At 40.1% G+C, this 18,749-nt stretch overlaps 1 protein-coding gene across 3 annotated transcripts in view; it reads right to left on the bottom strand.

Annotated features, from left to right (window-relative positions):
* Positions 1-6,916: 6,916 nt before the first annotated feature.
* The window catches only part of CYRIB (CYFIP related Rac1 interactor B), a 41,362-nt gene continuing 29,529 nt past the window's right edge, over positions 6,917-18,749 (bottom strand). For all 3 annotated transcript variants that reach the window (XM_057429855.1, XM_057429854.1, XM_057429856.1), the window contains 9 exons: positions 17,346-17,467; positions 15,575-15,680; positions 14,423-14,559; positions 13,694-13,771; positions 13,479-13,595; positions 12,268-12,347; positions 11,173-11,299; positions 10,334-10,404; positions 6,917-7,722 (listed from right to left, as the gene is read on the bottom strand). In XM_057429855.1, the coding sequence (XP_057285838.1) occupies positions 7,659-7,722; positions 10,334-10,404; positions 11,173-11,299; positions 12,268-12,347; positions 13,479-13,595; positions 13,694-13,771; positions 14,423-14,559; positions 15,575-15,680; positions 17,346-17,467 (902 nt within the window). In that variant the 3' untranslated portion in view covers positions 6,917-7,658. The remainder of the gene's footprint in view (positions 7,723-10,333; positions 10,405-11,172; positions 11,300-12,267; positions 12,348-13,478; positions 13,596-13,693; positions 13,772-14,422; positions 14,560-15,574; positions 15,681-17,345; positions 17,468-18,749) is intronic.

The following is an 18,749-nucleotide window of genomic DNA, read 5'->3' as shown; positions in this document are numbered from 1 at the left end:
AAGAAAAGAAAGATTCTGCCTCCCGATGCAATTTGCTCAGCATCCTCAGAAACTCCAGCAATACAAGTTTGTCTGCCTTCCCCCTTTACAGCTCACCCTGTGCTTGTCAGCACATACATTATCCTCGCACAAAAATCACCTTAAAAAGCGTGTCCCAAATCTCACCAGTGACTGTCACACAGACACCGTTTGGGCACGTTGATGCTCACGCATTGCTTGCTGTATCAAAGCACCAGGCTGCACCCAGAGTGGTGCTCAGAGCGCCCGCTACCCACTGCCGCTCCTCCAGCACATCCCCAGCCCCAGCCCAGCGCTCTCTCCGGGCAGCCCTCCTCCATCTCCAACGCCTTCTGCAGAGGAAACGGCGCAGACTGACCAAATTCCGATCCCCTTACACAGCCCCTCGGAGCCGCTCCCCGGGTGGCTCGAGCAGCCTTGGCCGCTTGCTCAGACCCAACAAGGCAGCGAGGATCCAGAGAGCCAAACTGTTCTTTACAAGGGAAATAGAGTGTGGGATATTTCCTAGCCTTGGGCTAATGGGACCCCAGAAATGTCTCTGCATCGGCTGGAGCCTCAAGCTGTGTCTGTTGTTATTGATATTATTAAAAATAAAGAAATAAAATGAAAGCAAAAGATTTGAGAAAGAACACAGCCAAACTCCCAGATGAGCTGAGTTTGGGGGAGGGGGGGAGAGATGCAGCAGACTGAGGAAATCACTGCAGTGCACAATATCAGCACCTCCCTTACCTGTAACAAAGGGTTTATTGTGAAATTATAGCATTTACAGTAGTGATGCAGTAGGCTATTTAAAAGATAAACAAGCACACAGATGCACAGAGCGCTCTTCACAGCAATAGCTGTAAATGCTGATCTAGGTTCAGAGCACAGAGATTTCCCATAGTCTGATCTCCGGCGCCCCCAGACTCCAGAAGCAATCTATCCCCAGGCAGATGGGCTGGGCTTGGTTCTCTCCTCAGATCTGTCTTTTAAGGGTTTCCAGACCTAAGCCTCGGATGAGCCATTTCTGCACCGGGGAGCTGCTTGGGGCTGCAGAGGCCAAGGGCTCAGACACGAAGAGTACGTGTGAGTCCAAAGCGTGGGAAGGGGCCGTGAGTTTACTGAGCTCTAAGTAGACATTGGGCTGGATGAAAGCAGCCGCTGCAGCCCCTGCAAACAGCATCACCCCAAAGCCTCGCTGACAAGGGACAGCTATCTCCCCTTGAGTTTAAGGGACACACACTGAAGATAATGCTGCCTCAAAGCTGAAGGTCCTTCAAAGTGACTGACTGAAACCCTACTGCTCTGCTCTACCTAAGCAGGAGCTTCCAGTGTCGCACAGACCTGAACAGCGCGCTCCATAACCAACCCCACCTGGTAAAAACTTATTAAAATGTTTAATTAGCTTTTGATTAACAGCATATTTCAGAATTCTTTAGGGACCTGCAGATGAGCAGAGGCACAACTTTGAGGTCTGGGGCCTTTAATTTTTGTAAATGAGCTCCCCCTTGTAAACACAATTACATCAAGATATCAATTGCTCCTCATTTGCGGAGCATGAAGCAAGTTGTGCTAATGTGTCGAAATGAGGGGAGAAATAAAGAGAGCAATGGATCACCGAGTCTTTGAAGGGAAAAGTAATACTGCAGTAATTGATAGAAGGGAGAGTTGGTGGGTGGGACAGTCGCTCTCAAAGAACAGTGGCGCTCAGCCAGTAAATATGACTCAATTGAGAAGAGCATCACTGCCATCTTCAGGACAGCCGGGTTCTCTTCCCTGCTATGTAGCAGCAGCTTCCCCCAGAGCGTATTTTTGGTTTATGCAATACAAACCAAAGCGTTTTCTGCAACTCTATCCAAAGTTAAATTCTTAGTTATTATTGATGCTCTGCAAAATGACGGTTTGGTATAGTGCCTGTCAGCTTCTGAAATCTGACATCTCAAACTGCCCACAGGAACATTTCATAAGCATCATTTCCGGGGCAAACTTCAGTTTAAGATGGAAACGACCTGTCCGTCACTTCAGCCTGTTTCAGTACAACGACATCTCCTGATGGACACCTCTTGCCTTTTATTCAGTCCAGCTGAAGTGTCCTCAAGAAGCCACCCTCTTCCACTTCTCTTTCAAGATATTTATATTAGCGTAAGAGATGTGTTAGGAAACTCCTCATGACATCAGCCAACTTTCCTTCCATGGCATGAAATCCTCATTCTTCAAGCCAGAACACAGTCAATCATCTGGTAAACACAGAAAGCACCTCTGGCCTGGGTCTCAAAGCAGCATTTCACTCACAGGCACAAGCCATTTCAAAGATGCACAGTGTTGAATGTAGGGGATGCCACTTTAAAAACAACAGTAAGGATGCTGCATATGATAAAGGCAATTGTTTAAAACCTAGCAAAATACAGTTAAGATTTCTACATTACTTAAGCTCAAGTCTTTCAGCCAATGCTCTCCCACTCTGCTTTTAACTACACCAATGCTGATCAGGGGTCACATAGCTGGTTACGGGGACATCAGTTTTACAGTGCAACATCTCCCTCCACCCTGCAATCAGCCACATCTCCTGGGCCCCTTCACATGATGAGTATTTCCAGTCACATGGGATGAGCTGGATGAGTGCATATCTGCCTTTCCCAAGCCTGGACACCGGCCCATCATTTGGCCAGTGTTCGAGCATCACTTTGACACAATAGGCACATGTGAAATCACGCAATGCAGGAAAATGAGAAGCCAGGATAAAATAAGCAGCTCTGTTCTTTCCCTCCCTGCATCCAAAGAAAAGATGGGTCACAGATCAGGCCAGACACATGCTGTTGCCAGGCCAGCTCTGGCTTGGGGTTGTCTCAGACTCCCATGACTACAGAGGCCACTTCTCTGCCTCAGTCAGTTCATGGTGCACATCATTACCAGCAAGGAAGCAAAGCCATGATAGACATACAGATATCATCTGCATCAGGAGCTCTCCATGCTTCTGTAGAGAAGGACATCACCAATACACCCTGAATGGTGAGGAAAGGAAGAAGACAGAGATGCACCTCCAGAGATACTGAGATCAAAAGGGATTTACCATCACCAACCAGGAACTGCATGGCAGGAGCCAGAAGGCACAGCTCTCCAGCGTCCCTCTTCACCATCACAGTTGCTTATAACTCATTTATTGGGCATTTCTACCCTCTACAGCAACGTGTTGCCTATGGATAAGGCTGAAGCGTGAGCAGAGAACACAGGTTCCCAGGGCAGGAGCCTGCAGGAGGTAGCACACTGCTGCAGTTCACAGCAGGCCACAAATAACACCTGAATTCCCACCTGTTGCACAAACTGAGGACCCTGGAGCCATCCTAGGAACTGTCTTCAACCATTCCTAATCATAGAAGATCACAGCACCAACGCATTTCTGTGTATGTCAGAGGGATGCTTTCCAAAAGGAAAATGAAGGGTCTTTTGTGAAGCTGCAACTGTGAGATGCACACACATGGCTGAGCAGGGCAGCCAAGGAAAGGCTGCAAGTAAGCATGGCCCCTGGAGTTCCAAGACCACTCACAAGAGGACAACCTCAGTAAGAATGCTCATAACACATTAAGTCTGTGTAACTTGCTACCAGCCTACCATTCACCCAAGCATTTGCTGGTGGAATAATTACAACACTTGAAAAACTCTATTCATCCACTTGCCCAAGTCTTGTAACATCCCCACATCAATCAGGCAAGTTCACCTCTGTAACTCCACACACACCCGCTGCACACCACTGCAGCTGCAACCAAGAGGGAGCAGAAGGCTGCTCAGATACAAGAGCCAGGATCAGATCATATCTGATCACCAGCCCTTCTGGTGTCCTACCTTTGACAGATGCGATGAGCCTGTCCAGGCACCCTGTATCATCACAGCACCAGAATAGAAGGATGAGACCAACCTGAAAGGGGCATTACACTGAAGGGGGGCAGGGAGGGGAGGGGGAAGCAAAGCATTGCTGCGGATCCAGGGCACCGAGCTGGATGCAATCACCTAATTTTTAACTGTCCCATGTGATTCCGTTCATTACAACACTCATATGCAAATTGGCAGCATGAACTTTATACTGGGTTTGCTTCAGTCCTTGCTTCACTGTCCCCGGACAGACAGAGAGCTGCTGCTATCCATCAGCCAGCAAACGTTACACTGGGAAAAGGAGGGAATAAACTTTGCTAGGGGAGTAGAGACCAGAAGAAAGAGTACAAGTGAACATGCTGGCAACTCAGAGCTAGCTCTCTATTTTGATAAAAGATCCTGCTTCACAAAGAGGCATTCCTCAGCATTTTAAGAAACAAGTAACCCCATCATCACAGGCAGGCTCAAGGACTACTCCTGCCTCAAGCAGGACTTGTTCGTGTCCGGTAAACATCACAGGAAGCTTCCACACAGACACACTTTTGAAATGCCACAACTAATTATTAACTCTCAGCGACCGTACAAACCACCCCTTGTTATTTACATTTATTTTACAGGTCTGTCTTTTCAGAAAGAAAAACCCAACAGTAAGTTTAGAAAACCTGAAGAAAAGAGGAGCATCCTAGTTTAGCAAGAGCCTAAAGAGTCACCACACCCCTGCTGTGAAGATGTCGTGGTTTAAACCCTAGCCACCAATGCTGGCATTGGATTTGTGAGCCTGGAGAAAGCAGCCAGAGGGTGGTGCATCCAGAAGGAGATGTTTACCCAGGAACACTCCAAGTCCACCTGCAACAAGCCATTTCAGAATCTCTCTCTCTAGACTTGCTTCAGCCATAAAAATTACTAGGAAATAAGCAACCCCTGATGTGGTTTATGCGCTGGAGTAGATTGGAACAGGAAAGGATACTTTTTTAGGACAGACATTTCCATAATTTGTGCCCTTTATATGGGAAATGTTAAGAACCAAATCAACATCACACAAGCAGGCTGGTACTGAAGAACTACAGAAAAAAACTAGTGTGGGCTTGTAGGGTGGCCCACACTACCCACGCATAACAAGTAAAACAGAGAGGGAGAAGATTAAACAAGTAGGTTCACAAGGAATAAGCACACCCAGTGGACACTCAGCAGTTTCAGCTCAGAAATGCAAACAGCTGATGCCTGGTGCACTGAAGGCCTGTCGTTGGCTCTTGGAAAGCTCACAAGCAGGGAAGCTTGTGGAGTTGTGGCCAGCCAGCTCACAGGCACGCCAGCTCTAATCTCCTTCCCCAGCTGCGTACACAGAAACTGCAGAACACAAATGCTGGAGGAAAAAAATAAAGGGAAAGCTCCAATTATCCTCAGACCACAAGAACAGCGATGTTTAAAAGCAAAGATGTTGGCAGGGCAGCAGAAAGGAAGAGCTGTCCAAAACAGTCAACTGCAGAAATCCTGTGTTGTTTTAGTCAGCAGCCATTGAGGCAAGACGAAGAAGAAACTTGCTGTATGGCTACTTCTGTTGGAACAGCACCCAGGCTGGATTTGCTGTTTCTAAATGTTTTCTAACAAGACTCGGAATAAAAGCAGTCAAATACCTAAGCTTCTACTTAAAAACTAATCTCTGTAAATTAGGTTTCCTTTAGAAAGCTTTACTTCCTTGAACAGAAGTATGATTTTGCCCCTCCTGTGGTTATTGATACCTGTACTCATGTTAACAAGGCTGAGAGAAAACTGTGTTTTCCTCCTATGGGTAATGAACTCATGAGGACAGTTACCCTTTGGATACCTGCAAAATGGTTGGGTGTACCAGTTTGTAACAGTCATAATTCTGGGAAAGATTTAAGAAAGCAATAAAATCAAGTTTTGTCCTTTCTCAGCTGGATTCAACTGTGATGCTGCTAAAAGGATTGGAGAGGGGTATCATGTCAGAGCAAGTGTTTTATCCCTGCAGCCAGCATAGCACATGGTTTGCTTTCTCCATAGTAGGGACCTTTGTTAAGCCTCTTTGGCAGGAAATAAAGTAAGTGTTACCCTGCCTAACCAAGCAGAAGGTGCAAGTACCAGCAATGCACCCACTTGTACTGTCTCTGAACTCTTCCTCAAGTATTATGATATAAAATTTTGCAGATTTCCAAAAACAACCAAAAGATAAAAAGGAGGATCTGTCCTGATGGTGCAGAAAGGGTGTCCTCAAGAAACCCAGCACAGTCATGCTGCTTTGTTATACCTAGAGCTAGCGTGCCATGAGAAGTATAATCCACTACATGTCCAGCAAATAAAGCTGAGGGTGTTTATGCTTCCCTGCAGGTTTCAAATCTTTCCACAACGTTGACAATGCATTTCAGGCATAAGCACAACAGCACCACGCACATGAGGTGCACCAATGCTGGCCCATTGAAGCAAACTTCTTATTTCTCACAGATGCTTTTTAGTAATTCTCAGTTCTTGTTCTCCCACCTTCAATTCCTCCCCTCTCAAAAAGCCGTTTTCTTCACCAAACTATCAAAGCTTAACATGTGTTGTGCTAAAATACTAGCCAAACAGGAAACATCATCAGGATGCTAAGATTATTCAGATTTTGCACACAGTTCATAATACCTGGATCCACCAGAGCATACACCAGTAGAGGGTAAGAGACATTCCCCATCACTGGTACTGAAGGAGCCAAATCGACAACCTAACCTGGAGCTTCACTTCTGATGACTCTACTGACATGTCAATGCAAGCAGCCAAGATCAGGGTTCTTCAGCAACGTCCACCAGCATCCACATGGATCGCACAGAAGTTCTTCTCCCAAAGCCTGTACAAATAGCATTTGTAGGGACAGGAAAGCAGCACAAAGCAGAGAACCAGGACTCTTAAACACGCTTACATCAGTGGGTTAGACTAGAGGTTACTGGTAATGAAACAGCAGATTTTTCACTATATAAAATTTATAAATTTATTATTTTTTTGTAAAAATCCAAAGAGCACAAAGACATCTCACTCAAAATACTGGTAAATCAAACCACACTTAGAAAAATGAAAGCTGATTTTATTATCTTATCCACAGCCAATCATTTGACATGAACATGCATACGTAATTTTGCTACGCACACACCACAGTTTAACGTTAGTTATTAAAGGTTAAACATACAACATACATCCTTACAAAAATGAGTCAAAATGCAAACGTAACTGTTCAACAAAACAAGTTTTTACTTATTTAAAAAAACCTTTGTGTTGGGTACCATTTTGTACAAACACAGTTAATTTAAACAAATCTGCTCTTAGTTTCCTCATGGTTGCACATGAAAATAAGCTGCAATAGAAAATGAAGTCATCGAGGGATTTTTAAATAGCAGAAGTAGGCAGTCTCGCCATGCAGAAGAAGCAATATTAAATATTAGTTTTTTCAAAAAAAGAAAAAAACCCCACAAGTTTAAAAATATTTAGTTCAAGTCACAAATCTTTCCCCAGTACAGAGAAAATCCAAATGCAACGCATAATTAGCTGCCACTTAGGATGGCTATTCAGGAAAGCAGAAATACTTCCCAGAATTGATAATTTTCATTGATTTGGCACAGAAAAGAAGTCTGAGCTTACTTAAGAACAAGAAAGTGATTAAAAAAAAAACAAGGGTAAACAGGAAGAGAGAAAATAAAAAGCAAGGATGAATGAGAGAGTAGTTGCAATCACTAAAAAAAACAACTCTGTGCATCTCAGTCATTGCAGAATACTGTCTGTCTACAGCAGGTGCGAATTCCAGGTAACTGTTATTGCAACATGGATTTAATTTGCTTGGAGGTAGTCTCATCATTCAAATGCTTTGTTGTGTACCTAAACACAGGAAGAAAAATCAAGTTGAGAAAAGCACAGATGCTATTTTACTTTGGCTTAACAACTCTAATTTCTTTACAGCTCAACTTGAATGCAACAGAGTAAACCCACTCACCATTAATACGTACACAGCTTGGATATCCTGATCAGAAAATGCTATTAATCAATCCAAACTATAAACCATGGGGAGTTAAAATAAGCCTAAGATGGATCTCTGTTTTTTTGCTCACAGGCCATTTGGTAGTAAATGTTACCACTTGCGCCACCTAATTATACATAAGACTTCAATTCTGAGGTCTGTGTCCATAAGAGAAATCTTCAAATAAAACAGAGCTTCACAAAGTTTTCTTCAAAACTGAAGTGACCAAACCTTTCCAGATCCCTCAATGAGAATAGATGTAATTGGTATTCAGCCTAACTTCCTGTTCAGCTAAGTAACTGTGCTGCTAAAACTAAGGAGTATACATGTGTTCATTCTAACCCCTTCCCCCTTCCAAGTTCTCTATTACATGAGCACATTTTTACATCACTACAAAGAACTTGGTCATCTCTTATTTTAAAAGCAAGTACTGTGTACCTCCAGTGCTGACTTCTTTGTATGACAGTTTTCCCTGATCTTCCTTCCCTAACTTTAATCTAAAAGCAAGTAAAAACTTATTATGTAATTAAAATTAAAATAGCACTTTCATTATTATCCACAACTGCAGTGATCTTTGTTGTTCACTTGAAGAATGGCCTTCTGTTCTGGAAATCAGTATCAACATAGATTTCAGTCTTTTTTGGCCATTTATGCTTTCCACAAACAAGAGGCCTAAGTTTTCCTAACATTCAGAAGTTACTGCACTTGGTATTCTGCCCATGTGAAAAAGGTGAACATGATTACAGCACTTATATTAATTTCAAATTATGAACAGCTGATCTCCCTCCAAAATCCACACCACCTTCCATTTGCTGTTAAGACACATAATCTATCTCTTGAGAAAACATGAGAACTTCTAACACTTTTCCAGACTCAAAAGACTTAGATTTGGACTTAATTTCTCATGACATCACCTTGAATCTGTTTTCACCATGCTCACACACAGCAGCTCACCTCTGCATCTCTTCCTAATAACTCCAAATGTGATTTAAAGAAAGATTCAAATATCCTACCCAAAAAAGTAATTCAGATGAGTGAAACCAGGACTGCTGAAATAAGTTATGTATGAAATGGGTTGGTGTGGTGGAATGACAGCACAGACTGAACTTACATGAACAACCACAAAATAACACACAACAAAGGGAGAAGCTGAACTACACTTTCCATGTACATTAACAGTGTCAACCATGATGGGGAAAACCAGGGTATCAGTAAAGGTGGGTGCTCATCTGCAGCTGCAACCACAATAGATCAGTCAGAAAACAAATGCTAATACAGCATTTTCCCTCTGGAAGCTTGTGGTTTTACTCATCACCATTCCAAAGACTGATCACATACAGGAGGTTCGGAGATGAATAACAGAATGATTTCAGCATGGAAATACTCACATGACATCTCAAATTAAGCCCAGATTTATATTATTTTAGCTAATAATCTGGAAAAAAAAAAACTTTGCAAGTGAAACCACTTATAGTACAGTTAATTCTTACCACATCTTAACACAAAAGGAAAAATGAAATCAATGCTGTTTTTCTTCTATATAGTGAAACTGAGTACAACTCCACACTTTCAGGGAAGACATTTGAAAGCTTCCACATTTGAAAGTGGTGCATGAATAACAATACCCAGGCGCAGTTAACTGTTACCAAAGTAAAATGATACTTTTTCAAGAAAGGACAAGAATGAAGAGCATGTTACCAACTACAGGTACAGCTTTATGACCCAAATCACCAGTTTTTAGGTTTCTACATGGAATACTAATTTTTCTTTATCTCTCCAATTAATGTGGCAATTTATCTGTTCTACAGTAAAAAAACCGAAGCTTTTACCTTAAATACCTCCCTATAAATATCTTGTGAAAGGAATGATTTCTAGTTACGTACGAAAAAACTACCTGCCTCGTATATTTGAAGCTATGTGTGAAACAGAACACGGGAAACTACCCTTATAGTCTACTAATAATAAATAAAATCATTAAGCTATGGCTAAACCACACACAGTGGAGGATATGGTCAATGCAAAATAATCCAGCCATTTCTTTGGTAAACTGGCACAAGTCACTGTGCACGTGCTGCAGTTCTCATTCACTTGCTTGGTTGTCCAGTCAGGAGATGTGATCACAGTTAATCTCCAGTCTTCTTTTAGTATGTATTACATTTTGTCACCAGCTTTAACTTCAGGTACAACGCCTAGCCTGTCTTACCTCTACAGACTCATTCTTAATCTGTGTGCAAAGTACACAAAAAGTTATCTTAGAGTTAACAACTTCAAGTTTACAACTTGGCTTTTAAGGCATAGGAGCTTCTTCATTCATCCCTTCCTCAAGACACATCGGATGAGAAGCCTGCAATAACCATATTCACCTTTTACCTGTAACCTTGAGTGAATAGTTTGCTGCTGAAGGAAATGCCCTGGAAGTTATGAAGTTAAGAAACATCATGTAAAAGATTTCAAATAAAAGAATAAGAGTACCTGAGAGCATTTAGAAGGCCTTCTACACTGTTAGGAGGCTGGTCTTTAAGAACTTTGATGCATCCTTTCATCTGGAGATAAAAAATTATAATAAAAAATTCTAAGCTGTCAGATGTGGTTTATATTTAGTTTGTCAAAGAAAAAAATAAGTATTTAAAACTTACAGCAAAGACATTTTCTTGCTATTAGAAAGGAATTAAGCTTTCAGTATTACATTTTCTTATGACAGAATGGCTTAGCTACTTAAAAATCTGCGTATCTTCAGACAATGCAGTTTTGATGTCAAGCTCTGTTTTAATGACCTTAAAAAAACGGAACTGTAAACAAAAATCTTTGTTTATCATAAATCCATTAAGAACAACTGCATTCAGCCAGTGAAATAATGACAAACTGTAGCTAACACAATGGGATAATATAAAACCACCGGGAAGTGGCATTCAGTAACACTATGTATTCCATAGACTTGCAGTCAAACAACAGCAGAAAGTTGAAGACTTGAAGGCTGGTGGATGGTGAACTAGCTTTTTACCATATACTGGGGAAAAAGCTAGACGCCACTGTTATTTCCAGTCATTCTGATTTGTATCTTTCAACACAACCACTGTCTACAAGTATTGCAAGATGCTAGCCAAATTTCATCAAACCAGATTTTTCATGACCTGACAATCATCACTTGTATGTCTGAAGGCTTAGCTTACAATTCTCACTACTTATGCATATGGTTTGATAACAGCTACCACCATCCAAAATGTGTATATGCTACCAGAACCTGGAGGACAGAAAAGGAGCCTACACACAATTTAAGTACTCAAAAGATTATTTAGTAACAAGAAACTTACATCAATTTTTGAAGTTTTGGCAAACGCGCCCACCGGATGCACATGGTCATAGAGTATAATGACACCCACCATTACCCTCAGACAGAATGATACTGTTTCCTCGTTTGTAAACCTGCTTCTATATTCACTGCAATTTAAAAACACAGATTATTATCCGTGACACACAAAAGCACACACTACTGATGCTCAAATAAGATTAAAGAGAAAAATCCTACTATAAATCCTCACGGGAAAAAAATCCCAACAAAACAATCCGAATAAAAATCCCAAATCCACCAAGCCCACAGCCTTTTTCCGTTCAATAACCTGCCTACAAGCCACAACACTGCTTAAAGAGTTCTGTAGATTAATATAGATTCTCAAACTAAAAAAAATTTAACCAATACATACTAACTTTGCGTTCAGCGCTTCCTACCCTTTTCCCTTCCATCCTCTGATATACATGCAATCCTAACTTCTGACTCAGGTTAAGAAAAGCTCTTAATGTGCTCCAAAACAGATATACTGTGTTTTCTGGACAGAAGCTTATTGAATTTTACTACTGGGAAACTATTTAGAACTCAGAAGAAACAGATAAAACAGCCCAAAGTTTAGTTTGACTTCTTGTGCACCCCCTCCAGTGCCTCTCAAGTTTACAGCAGACAACAGACTGCTTTCATGCCTATCAGTTGTCTCATAATTCCCCAGGCAGGGGCACTGTCATTTTGTTCCACCCATCAGGCAAGCCAAGTTGCAAGAAGTACCATCCAATGCATTGCTCATAACCTCTCTTTCAGGAGGCCCTAGGCAATCATGCTAAAATAGTGTATTTCCCTGAATTATACATGAGAAAGCCATTTATAAAGAGTGCCAAGAGGTTGTCTAGCTTTTATAGCCGTTCTGGTTTTAAATATTAATATGTTCAGAAAAGCAGACCGCATGATTTGCATGGCTAGCAAAATGAGACAAGTTAGTTTCATGTCAAGGCAGACAACTAAGTACGTAAAAAGAAAGCATCTAATTACCCCAATTATGTTTCTTTCACCGTATGCATCACAACTTGTGTCTTAAATACAGAGATAATTCATAGACAATACAAGCTCAGTTTATACTCACGGGGTTTCCAGCATGACCCTGCACACACTAGCCATGGTGCTTAAGCAATCTGTAGTATTCTCTATCGGTAAATTTTTATTCTGCAGAAGAAGATAAGAAGAAGAAAATAAAGTTTCTACTTCAATTACTGTGAAATATTACACTACAAAACCTACATCAAATCAGTGATCTGTTGGCATGGCTAATGTAGAGGAATTAAAAACACCAACACAGCTGGGTAGGTCAGGTAGTCTTGCACTGATTTGTGACAATATTATAATATAGATTAGCAACTTACAGAGCAAAGCCTACCATCTAGGGTTTGCTTGTTTGTTCGTAGTCAAAGAAATACACCATTGATACAACTGACTTTTGGAAAGTTTCAAAGGAATTATCTAACCTGCTCATTAAAGACAGAAATTTCTATAGCCAAATACATGCATCTGCTGCAATGGCAAGATTTAACATTGTTACAGACAAACATTGCAAAGAAATGCAAAATAAGAGGTGATTTTTTTCTCAAGGCATTTCAAGTAGAAAGCTGAACTCAGGAAAAATATTAGAAGACAAATGTATATTTGTATTAATGATGTAATTTACATGTTATTTTATTAAGAAATAGTGTGGATCTTTGTCATGTAAGACAAAGATCACAGTTATCAGAAGACACGTGCAAAACTTGTAATAACTAGATTTTACCACTTTTGTTTAGGTAGTTAAGGATAAAGAAGGATGTGTTAACATGCCAGGAAAGTTTTATAGTTCAGGCTCCTTCCCTCTTCTTCAATAATGTAAATATACTTGACTTTACACAGCTAAAACAGAAGTGTGTTGGCAAGGAGAAAGGGAAGCTATGTTTCAATTCCTATTTCAAACCCAGAGAATCAAGTCATTTCCTCTTCAATTTTCTGAAGTTTCTCCCCTAAATCACCACCAAACTGCAGGCAACATACCTCTTCCCACCTTCCTCCTCAAAGATAACAACTGCCAACGTTGTTATGCTGCTATCTGTTCACTTTTTGGAACATATCTAACAAGGTGGCTGGCTGAACTTACCCTAACCTCTACAGCATCTGTGAAAGATACTTCATGTGTTCTGAGGCTCCAAACCCAAAAGTTTGATTTCTACATGTCAGATTAAGCCTGGTAGAGGAGTTCTTATGTTCCAAAGTTATGTCTGGCCCTGTAGTGCTTTGATGTACACTATCCAAGCCATAAATTTATACTCTTACCTCTGACACAAACTTTGTTGTAGCATCACTTAAGGTTTTTAACATTGGCGTTGCTTCAGCGTAAAATAAAGACATTCTGTTTGCCAACTCATTATTTACCTCATTCTCTCCCTCTGCCTGTAAAAGAGAAGGAAAGAAGAATTTATTTGTTCTGCACATGAAAAAGGTAGGTGGTAGTATAAGATTACACTTAATCTCTTCCAAGGGTTACCTACTGGGACATTGTTAATCCTCATACGGCTCAGAGTTCTTCTATAGTAGCTGAAATCATTTTGTATAGCAGGATTTGTCATCTATATAGATATAAAAACAAATGAATTTTGACACTGTCAAGAAAAAAATAAAGGTAAGTTTTCATAAAATACAATACTGAGAATAAGAAAATAGTCACCCTTCTGAGCTAAAAAGCCTTGTGACATGTTGGGAAGTGGTACGTAGAACATGAAGCTTTCTGGCTAAATTCTCTGATTTTTCAGAACCAGATCTAACAAGAACAAGAAAAGCAGCAGTCTCCTAAAGAGGAGTTTGAAATTAGTAGGCTGGAAAAAAAAAAAAAAAAAGGCTATGCTGTTTGCACTTCTAGGATAAGACCAGCAAATGAAGATCATTTCAACTTAGTTCTTTGCACATTAGCAGGAAAATAGCTGGACTATGGGTGTGGATATACTAAGAGCAGCAGCATTATCCCAAGAGTTATTCCAAATTTGGGTGAAGAAACATGATTAATATGAACTGACCTATAACAAGTGCCTGAAGCTGATACAATATTTCATCAGCTTTCCAGTTTGATCTAACTCTAGGTCATGCAAACGAGCCGAGCACAGTAGATATATGAGCATCTACTGCATGCTCTATCTAGAACAGAACATGACCCAGACTGCTTCAGTAAACAGACTCGTTTTCCTTTTGCTAGCTTTTGTGCTTACAAAATGACAAGTTCCTACCTTGAGCTCATCAAACCGGAGTGTGAAGTGAAGAATTTCTGCAAACTGCTTAGCAAGAGCCTGCTCTCGCTCCAGGTGTTGCGTTGGTGAGTATGGAGTGCTTGTCAGAGCTCCCAGCAGACCTCGCAATCCTGCCTCTTCAGTGAGAGGAAAACATTTGGCAATATACAACTGCACCCACTTTTTGTCTCTACTGATAGATACTCTGCATTCTAGGCATAAATTACACATCTGCCAAAATACCTAGCAATTAATAATAATGGGCCTTGATGAACTGTTTCTACATGCCACTGTTGCCATATTTACTTAGGAACTGCTGTAAGGACAAGGTCTAATGAGCACTGACAGCCATGAAAAAACTTGTTTAAAAGTTTTAGTTGAGCTTTATCTGCAATATTTGTGTAAAATAGTTCAATAACCTGTGTTAGCGGACTACAGCCTTTAAGATAACACAGAATTCAAGAGGTACATACCTATCAGCAGAAGTAATGGTAAGATAAATATATAATCCAATTTCCTGCTCATCATCTTGAGAAAAATACTTTACTTCCCTAACAAAGTGGAACCTGCCTGCAAAAACCTTCCTTTTTTCATAAGCTATGCTAATAACTGCCTAGAAGTTTTTGGGGAGAAAAATCAAGTCTAATGGATTTTATCAATTTAGACACAACATCAGTCAAGTTGGTTTTGTAAGGGTCATGAAGCACCATCTTTAGTATTGCACCTGCAGGAACCAAGATCAGGTATTTCCACAGACCAAATTATTTGTGGGATTTCTGGGGAAATAACAGTCACTTTTAAGTACTACTGGTATCAGAAACATTAACAGAATTAATTCCCAATGAATTAGTCTACTAATTTTCAAAACAATCAGCTGGTTAGTGCTTTTCAGAATTACTAAAGCAGTAAAGAAAGAGGATGACACGTATGCTCCCATTCTCCCTCTCAGGTATCCACCTAAACCAGTTTGCTTTCCCATGCAAGAAGGTAGCACACAGATATAAGATCCAATCCAGTGTATGAGGGAATATATACAATATTTGCTTTTATCTACTAACAAGGGCTTGCCCTAGATGTCATCACACCTGAATATGTCAAATGTACTACTGAATGAAGACACCCCCCCCCCCAAGTTAATACCGTTCCACTTACCTAGTCTTTGAGAAAATTCATAGAATTTCTTTAGCTTGCCTACTAGTGGTACAACTGCACCCCACGCCTTCTCTTGCAACTTCTCATCACTGGGATGCTGTATTGCCTTCAAATTAGAAAAAAAAAAAAGAGGAGAAAAGTATGCTTACATTAGGAATAACTGATACAGTACCATAAAAAAAGAGAAATACCTATACAGGACAACTGAAGAGCTAGGAATTGACAATTCTACCTACTGAGAAGTTTCCAAGTTGAGAGACAAGCCTGTACTAACACATGTCTTTTCCAAAAAGCTCTAAATACTTGTGTTGAAAGTAAGTATCCTGAATAGAAAAACAACTTGGAGAGAGGATTAAGAAACCGTTAAAAATAAAGCTACTCAAGTAAGAAAATGTACATAAGCAGACGTGGCTTATTAAAATCAAAAACTTTACTGGGATACTTCTAAGCAAAAAAGTTTAGTGATCAAAACCTCATCCTAACGTTGGTGTCCATTGCCAACTTCTGAATTTGCAAAGAAAAAAAAACCCAAATCTGCTGTGAAATTCAGGCTAAATATTAGAGTAGGAACATTTAAGCATAATCAAAAACATAAAGCACCACCAAGACATGGTGTATATCGGAGCTTTGAGGTATGTATGTATAGACCTTATCTTTACAGTGAACTTCCCAGACAGATAAATTCTTAAATTCAATGTCTCCAGGTTACTGAAATTAACTACTTAGCAACTGAAAATTACTCAGAAAGCAGAAATAAAAATGCTCATCACTCTTCCGATGCATTCACAGTCAAGTACTCAAATCCAAAATCTGTTTCAGTCAACCTCAGCCTGTAAGCCTTAGCACACTCTCTCTAGTCCCCAGAACATTTCCTTCTTGCGATTCTACCTCCTCTCCGGAGCATCCCTCCTCTTTCTTGACTGGAGCTGCAGGCTTCCTTCCTGATCCTGAAGCCTCTTCTTTGAAGAGCAAGCAAGTTATCTCCCCTCTTAAAGGTTTTGTGTGACACAGCTACCCTTCTTAAACCTACCTTACAAATTCAACAGAGGGAAAAACTCATGGTACTTTAACTAAAGCTGAATGTACTTTAACTAAAGCTGGGAGTATTTCAAATTCATCTGGAGTGAGCAGAGATTCCTCCTATCTAATAGTATTTCTGAAAGTGTGTTACAGTGGGTAACTCCTCCCTTTTGGAGCAAAGCAGCCTCCACTACCACATCTGAGGAAGAAGGAAAATAGGTTGGAAAGAATATTTATCCTACCCTTTGTCAAAGGCAAAGGAGAAATGGCATGACATGCTGTAGAGAAACTTCTCTTCCAAGTATCTACTTTAGTAAATAAAAGCCAATTCAAGAGTATTATAATGAGATGTCTTTTGTGTAAGGATTACCACACATCAGACCTCTCCAATTAGCATACAAAAAGATGTTGACACTACTCAATACTGCGCTGCAGTCACGCCAGGCTCTTTCCTAACTCACCACTAACTCAAGAGCTGATGTGGGAATATAAAGAAAAATCAATAGCAGTAGTTCCATATGAGAAGAATCATTTGCTATTACTTATGTGCATTAATATTATTCAAACAAGCGACATCTGTTTCACTGTTAAAAAGGAACATTCCAGAGCAGAAATTCAAGACAGCAATTTTAATAGACAACATGCTCTGCCAGAACAGCTCCTGCAAGCAAAGTTAAAACCCAGCAGTATTTGGTTAGGACCAGACAATGAACAACCACAGGTTGTACACAATCATAACGCTCTAGCTCACCTCTCGTATTTCATGGCCAGCTCCTCTATATGACTGCAAGTCTTCCAGTATTCCTTCTGCATCCTTTAACACTACATTCACCTGATTATAAATTTCCTTTTCAGATTCTGTAGGTTGGGCATCTAAACAGTAGAACATATTAAATATATATATATGTATGTAACAGCAATATGGAATTCAATAGGCACACCATCACCTATGGGGCAAATTCTTTATGCAGCAACTCAATAAGAATTTTCATTCCCAGAAGAGCTGCTATGATGTATGAGGAACTCCAAGAAAGTAATGGTATTCATTTTAGTAGTCTTTTAGCTTCATTCAGCATCCCAGAAATCCACCTGGAAACTATCCTTCCTGACCGATTTAGAATTGAGTTATGAGAAGGAATCCTGACAAATCGTCTTTATGGCTACCACATCAATCTCACCTTGAAGTGCAGTACAAGCTCTGTGAAAGAGACTTAGGAAGGCACTCAAAGACACACTCACTGCAGATATTGCAGGAGGTGCAATGTTTACTGTTATCTAGAAACACTGCATCAGATTATTTTCCATCTTCCCTGCTTCCCCTTTTACTGGCTGGGAAAGGAGCCTACTCTTTTATTTCTAAACATATTTAATTCTCAAAACGTATTCTTTAAGTGCATTATTGCAAAATCAGAGCTGACGACAAGAAGATCTTATGTAAAACTGTTTTGGTGTTGGTTTTTTATCCTCCCTCGTTAAGAACATACGCTGTGTCTCAGGTTTTCTGTAATTAGAGACTTTCCAAAAGTGTATTTGATCAACCTTCTGAAAAGCTACACACACGTTTAATGAAGTGTGATTCAGTGAGAAGTATGTTTTGAGAGGAATCAATAAAAGGCTTTATGTTTTAAAAATAATCACATTATACAAATATCTCAGATCTGGTTTAGCTGATATGAGATCAATTTCTCTTTCAAACTCCTGATGGCAGCTATAAGGCTAGTTCCTTTCAGACCGATATGGAAAAAAATTAGTCAATGAAGCTGCTGCTGAAGCTGTTCTAAAAATACACTTCTCTGTTTACGTGGGCAAAATATGTTATGAAATGAATATCAAATACCTTAATCCAGGATTTTCAATTCCAAAGTCAGGGTATTAACAACAGATTCTTTCTTACTGGGACAAATAAAAACAATCTATGGACAATATTTCCTCCTCATGATTTTGTGTAATGTGAAGAGTCTGGAAAATGTCTTTTTTAAAGTGTTCTTTCCACAACCAATATAACTCTCTCTAACAGGGATGGAAGTTACACACTTACATTAAAAACAAATTAAATTAAAAATAACAGCATCCTAGTGTTATACAGTAGAAAAAAAAAGAACATTAGAAAACAAATTACGCTAGAAGAAAGCAAGTTCCACATGCATTGCCTGTC

Source organism: Pezoporus wallicus, unplaced genomic scaffold (assembly GCF_028554395.1).
Source record: "Pezoporus wallicus isolate ANWC-B61680 ecotype Strahan unplaced genomic scaffold, APGP_CSIRO_Pwel_v1 contig_7545, whole genome shotgun sequence".
Taxonomy (NCBI): Eukaryota; Metazoa; Chordata; class Aves; order Psittaciformes; family Psittacidae; genus Pezoporus; species Pezoporus wallicus.
Note: the sequence above shows the minus strand (reverse complement) of the source record. Positions and strands in the feature narration are given on the sequence as shown.